The sequence below is a fragment of the Cicer arietinum genome, chromosome 1, assembly GCF_000331145.2.
Source record: "Cicer arietinum cultivar CDC Frontier isolate Library 1 chromosome 1, Cicar.CDCFrontier_v2.0, whole genome shotgun sequence".
NCBI classification, from domain to species: Eukaryota; Viridiplantae; Streptophyta; class Magnoliopsida; order Fabales; family Fabaceae; genus Cicer; species Cicer arietinum.
The window spans coordinates 14,840,877-14,847,055 of NC_021160.2; the positions used below are offsets into that span (position 1 = coordinate 14,840,877).

Consider the following 6,179-nt stretch of genomic DNA (forward strand, 5'->3'; position numbering starts at 1 on the left):
GTTTTAGAACTTGAGAAAATGACGAAGAACTAATTGGTCCTAAAGTACCATATTTTAGTTCAATTCAGAGACAATATGAAACATTGTTAATTGTGCATATTTTGATATATTATTTGTTGCAAATATATTTACAATATATAACTCTTAACCACTTAAAGACATTGAAACAAAATCAAACATAAATTCTGTTACCTTCTATATGTAAATTATTTGTGTAATCCTCGTAATGACATTTTATCATTACACGAGGCAAGTCAAAAATTCAATTTTGTTAAGATATGTGATTCTATAAATACAAAAAACTTACTGGTAATATGCATGCACAACTAATTTGGAGAAAAATATAACAAATGAGTTAGAACAAATATTTCTACAAAGTCATCGTCAAGTGAAGTTTTTGAGCAATTAGTATCAAAGATTAATTGACATTCACCATCTCAAATATAATTGTCTCAATGAAGGGATAAATAAATGTGTATTGCATTTTTTCTTCAACATTATTTTGCCCCACAGGATTTTCCTAATAAGATTTTTAATAAGGTAATTTTCACGCAGAAATAATGTTGTACTCTTTTTTCTTTTACTAGGATTTGTTCTATTAGATTTTTTTTAGTAAGATTTTAGTGATACGTATCCTCAATGGACATCCAAGATGGAGTGTTATGAATATTTATATCAGTGAATATCCATTTCTTTTAGTCTTCTAGGTTCTTTAATATTTATGACATCAATTAGTAGATGATTTAATATTTGCTAGGGAGCAATACTAATTGCTAGTGGTTTCCATTATATTAATGTGATCATTCATATATTTATAAATTACAAGATTTATATTTTATAAATAAGACTCATGTGACATTATTTATTTTATAAATTATATTATTATCTATTTCACCATTTTCTTGTATATTTTACTCTCATTCCGTCTAATAATAATTAATCATTTATAAAAAAACAATTATAACAAAATAATAACTCTTTCAATTTTCAATACAATATATCTTCATATTACTTACGACATTATTAATGCATTAATACCTATGATATAATTTAATAAAAATAATATACTATCTCTTTTATTTATATGTTTTTTGTGAATCAATCACATGACACAACATTAATAAGCCCTTATTCCCTCAATATTAATTGTTGTACGGCACTAACTCCCTTGTGTGGCCTGTCACGCTTTTTCGACATACCCCATCGTCATCATCAGATACTTACGCTATTCCCCAAACTAACCCTATTTCTCACAATTTTTTACTCCTTCTTCACAACGCGATCTAATAAACTGTCATTTACTTCATCACTATTTTCATCTTCGTTCTTTCATTCATCAAAATTCGATTTTCAATTCATTGCCGACCACATTGTTTCGTCGTTAATATCAAGGTAAGGTTGTCCCTTTTCTCTCTCTCTCTCTCTCTCTCTCTCTCTCTCTCTCTCAATTTCAATTTCAATTTATTTATCTTTTGATTTTTCATCAGCATTGCGAATTTGCGATTTTTGTAACCTAATCGACAATGGACGACAACAATTCCCAATCCGAGTCATCAAAATCAAAACCAGATCTAATCGATGAAAACTCTGAACTTTCCAATTCCAACAACGACGACACCTCGTTGGAGAACATCGTTCGGAGTTTTCAAGATTCAATGTCTGTAAGCAAAAAACACAAATTTTGGGAAACACAGCCTGTTGGTCAGTACAAAGATGTTGGAGACACAAATTTACCTGAAGGACCAATTGAACCACCAACACCATTATCAGAAGTGAAACAAGAGCCTTATAATCTTCCTAGTGCTTATGAATGGACAACATGTGACATGGATTCTGAAGAAACATGTAATGAGGTTTATCTTCTTTTGAAGAACAATTATGTTGAGGATGATGAGAATATGTTTAGGTTTAATTATTCAAAAGAGTTTCTTACATGGGCTTTGCGTGTTCCTGGTTATTATAAGAGTTGGCATATCGGTGTTCGCGCTAAAGGGTCAAAGAAATTGGTTGCTTTTATAACTGGTATTCCTGCTAGGATTAGGGTTAATGATAAGGTTGTTAAAATGGCTGAGATTAATTTTTTATGTGTTCATAAGAAACTTAGATCGAAAAGACTTGCACCTGTTATGATTAAAGAAGTTACTAGGAGGGTACATTTGGAGGATATTTGGCAAGCAGCTTATACGGCTGGGGTTGTTCTTCCGACCCCGGTTGCTACTTGTCAGTATTGGCATAGATCGTTGAACCCGAAGAAGCTTATTGATGTTGGGTTTTCGAGGCTCGGTGCTAGGATGACGATGAGTAGAACTATTAAGCTTTATAAGTTGCCTGATTCGACTGTTACTAATGGGTTTAGGAAAATGGAGCTGAGGGATGTTCCTGCGGTTACGCGGTTGCTTAGGAATTACTTGGGGCAGTTTGTTGTTGCGCCTGATTTCGATGAAAATGATGTTGAACATTGGCTTCTTCCACATGAGGATGTTGTGGATAGTTACTTGGTTGAGAGTCCTGAAACCCATGAGATTACTGATTTTTGTAGTTTTTACACGCTGCCTTCTTCGATACTTGGGAATCAGAGTTACTCGACTTTGAAAGCTGCTTATTCTTATTATAACGTGGCGACTAAAACTCCGCTGTCTCAGTTGATGAATGATGCGCTGATTGTGGCGAAGCAGAAGGATTTTGATGTGTTCAATGCTTTGGATGTAATGCAAAATGAGGGTTTCCTTAAAGAGCTCAAGTTTGGACCTGGAGATGGACAGCTTCACTACTACTTGTACAACTATAGGATTCGTAATGCCTTGAGACCGTCGGAACTTGGGCTTGTGCTCTTATAGCCTGATGTATGTTTTTTCAATTTTGGTTTTGTTATGCAATTTGGAGAAAAAAAAACCTTTCATTTGTTTTGTTTTATTAGTAGTTTGTTGTTTGAACTCAACACCATTTATTGTTCCATTAAAATATTGGCAATTTAACATATTATTGCAGGGTATGTTTGTGAGAGAGCTTATTTTTTGGTGACTTTCTGCTAATATGCTTACATTGCAAAATCATGTTGTTGTTATAGTCTGCTGCTTCAGTTTCCTTTTCGCTGTATTCTGACCTCATATTTCTTTATGCGTTATTGCCTTTTATAAGTTGAAAGAACTTGCCTACAATTCTTCTAAAATTCTCTGTTGAGTTGCTGTTTGGCTGCATATGTTTTGTTGCTCATGAGTATGGCTGGCCGTCTGTTTTCTCATTTGATCATATTTGATCCATTTCGATGTTTATGAGGTGTTGATGTCTATCTAAACAGAATTTTATTGATTAATTTACTGTTTTCACATTCGATTTATCAGCATCTACTTTTGATTTTTAGTAGACTTCATCATTAGGAAAGGTATAAGTTAGCTCTCTATGCAAGGGATGTCTTTTTATGAACATGTTAGAAATAAAATCACCCTTCCAACTGCTAGGTTAAAAGTAACTGCATAAAGGTTGTGCCTTATTGTGAGGATCACCTAATTATTGATGTAAAAACGTTGAATTCGTTGTAGTTACAAAATTAGTTTTAATTTATATCAAATAGTCGAGATTGGTAACTGTGTGATGTTACTGCTTGGAATTTGATTCCATGTCGTGTGGTGCATGGTTAACTTTTGCATTGTTGTATATTACCTTCGGTCCTACTCCTATATATAAGAGAAAGTTGGATAAACAAACCGATTTTTTTTTATATATACGACTAGAGTTAGGAATAACTTTGACTTGTCCCCAAAATATTGGGATGAGAAACGTTCTGGGATGAGTTCGAAGTTATTGTCCTATTAAAACAAAAAAGAACAAGATCTTGAATAGTAATAGCCGGCCCGCAAGTCTATGAAAAAACATTATTTGCACTATACTATATGAAGTAAATATTGTTGTGGAGTAACACTTCTATAATCAATATTAACCAAATCACAGGTTGAATTAACAAAACACTGTATGGAGCATTTTTGGCTTGAGCTCTTTGAGTTATCCTCTTAATATTTGTTCTTTCATTGAGAGAGTTGACTTTTCAACAAGGGCTATCATAAAGGGTGCTGATTGGTGGAGTGTTTTCATCAAATAAAGTTCATTGAAGTGTCATTCAGTGATGTTTCATAGAGTGAAAGCCGACTCAATGATTCATAAAAAGCTCGAATCAATGCATCTTTACTGCTACATTCTGTTTAGGGGTGTTTGCGGTAAGGGTTTGAATCCATTTTAAAACAAAAAACTATCTCATCTAAAAATAAAATTACATGCAGTTTGGATTGAATGACACGTTTTAAAATTCAATTATTTAAAGTGTAATTTGAGGTATCTACTCTATATTCTAAAAAAGTATGTTAATATTATAAAGGTCAGTGAAAAATCACATATTTTACAATTCTAATATATAAATTACACAACTTTCGATATATATTTTTTTTTATATTTGAAATCTTAGCAAATACCCCAAAGATATTTGTGAGTATTTTCCAACATTTTGTAAAATAGTAGGTTTGATAAGAAAAAAAAAATTAGCAGATTTGATGCAAAATATAAGGTATACAAAAATTTAACAATATAAAAATAATAATGATCGATTATGTCTAAAATTTATGAAATTATAAAATAACATAAAATAAAAAGTAGATTAAATTAAACTAGTAAATCTTATTGTGAAAAAAATTAAAAAGCAACTAATAATATATAAATGTAATATACTACATTTGATTTTAAACGGTTTTTAACTTACTTTTGAATTAATTTATAATTTATATTAAATTGATTTAAATATGAACAAATCTATATCTGTCAATTTTTTCTCCAAAAAACACAATAATCAGATATATTGATATGTGAAAGTAGACACTTTGCCCCATTTGCATTAAAATAAACTTTCAGTCTACAATGACCATGGTCTTTTCCTAAAGAATTCAATGTCAAAAGGCTCTCATTTCATGTACCTCAACATATGCTGCCTTGTATCCCAACGAGAATTTCGTGGAGTTGACATAAACTAACATTACACTTAGTGCATTAAATGAATCTAAACGTGTCACAATAAAATACTTTAACTAATTTTTCAATAATACCTCTTTTGGATCAATTTAAAACTTTCCGTCATTTGCTGGGGGCAATATCACAAAATGATCAAGGACATAGTTTCAAATACATGTTTACATGCATTTTAACATACATGTATTTTTTTATTATATACATGTAAATCTATACATTATAATAAAGCAAACATGATAAATTGGCAAGTTTAACACGTGTCAAACTAAAGTGTTAAGAAAATATCAAGTTTCTATTAATAGAAATAATACGTGCTTATTTTTGAAAAGTTAATGACCAATTAAAAAAAATAAAAGGAATGAATTAAAAATAAAAAGTTTTTTTTGTAAGAAAAGCATAAAACTTCTGTTATATCACGATCTTTGTCCACAATACATCCAGAATTTAATGGTCAATTAAAAATAAAATACAATACACCACGATTTGACAGTTTTTTCATGTATCCGTTGAGACGTTAATGGCAAATTAAAAAATAAGAAAAATAAATTAAAAATAAAAGATTTTTTTTAAGAAAAAATAAAACTTCCATTACATGAGAAATGCATGAGTGAATGACCAATTAAAAAATAAGAAAATAAATTAAAAATAAAATATAATACATTTCACATTTATGGTTGAGAATTGAGTGGCCAATTGAAAGGTAATCTATACAATATAATATCTCTTTTTTTAGAATAAAATTAAACTTATGTTACACGACTTTGTACATGCGACAGTTGAAAAGTTAGTGGCCAATTAAAAAAATAAAAAGAATGGATTAAAAATAAAATACACTACACAACTACTTGACGTTTAACGGTTGAGAATTTAGTGGCAAGTTAAAAAAGAAGAAGAATAACAGCAAAATACAGTCAATGACACCCACGACTTGACAGTTTTTGTAATTTTTTTTAAATACTACTTTAGCAACCACCCGCTTCAAATTAATTTAATTAAAAAATTTATTTTATTTTAGGAATTCTTTTAATTCTGTTAACCGTCTATCCTCGGTACTCTCTCATTTCTTGTGTCTCCTTTATAAATATCATTTATATTATCTCTGTATACACAATTCTTTTAAGTTTTCTTTATCAAAGTTTTCTTATTCATCTTTATCCAATGTCTGAAAC

At 30.3% G+C, this 6,179-nt stretch overlaps 1 protein-coding gene across 2 annotated transcripts; it reads left to right on the forward strand.

The window, feature by feature from the left end:
• Positions 1-1,175: 1,175 nt before the first annotated feature.
• Positions 1,176-2,992, forward strand: LOC101508948 (glycylpeptide N-tetradecanoyltransferase 1). 2 transcript variants are annotated; one of them, XM_004513382.4, is made up of 2 exons: positions 1,176-1,392; positions 1,488-2,992. In XM_004513382.4, the coding sequence occupies exon 2, from the start codon at positions 1,524-1,526 to the stop codon at positions 2,835-2,837; it is 1,314 nt and encodes a 437-aa protein (XP_004513439.1). In that variant the 5' UTR covers positions 1,176-1,392; positions 1,488-1,523; the 3' UTR covers positions 2,838-2,992. The 2 variants fall into 2 exon arrangements, with proteins under 2 accessions (XP_004513439.1, XP_073220975.1); XM_073364874.1 differs by having other exon boundaries at positions 1,190-1,397.
• Positions 2,993-6,179: the final 3,187 nt, after the last annotated feature.

Coding starts and splice junctions, on each gene's coding strand:
- LOC101508948 (XM_004513382.4), top strand. CDS start 1,524: ATGGACGACAACAATTCCCAATCCGAGTCATCAAAATCAAAACCAGAT.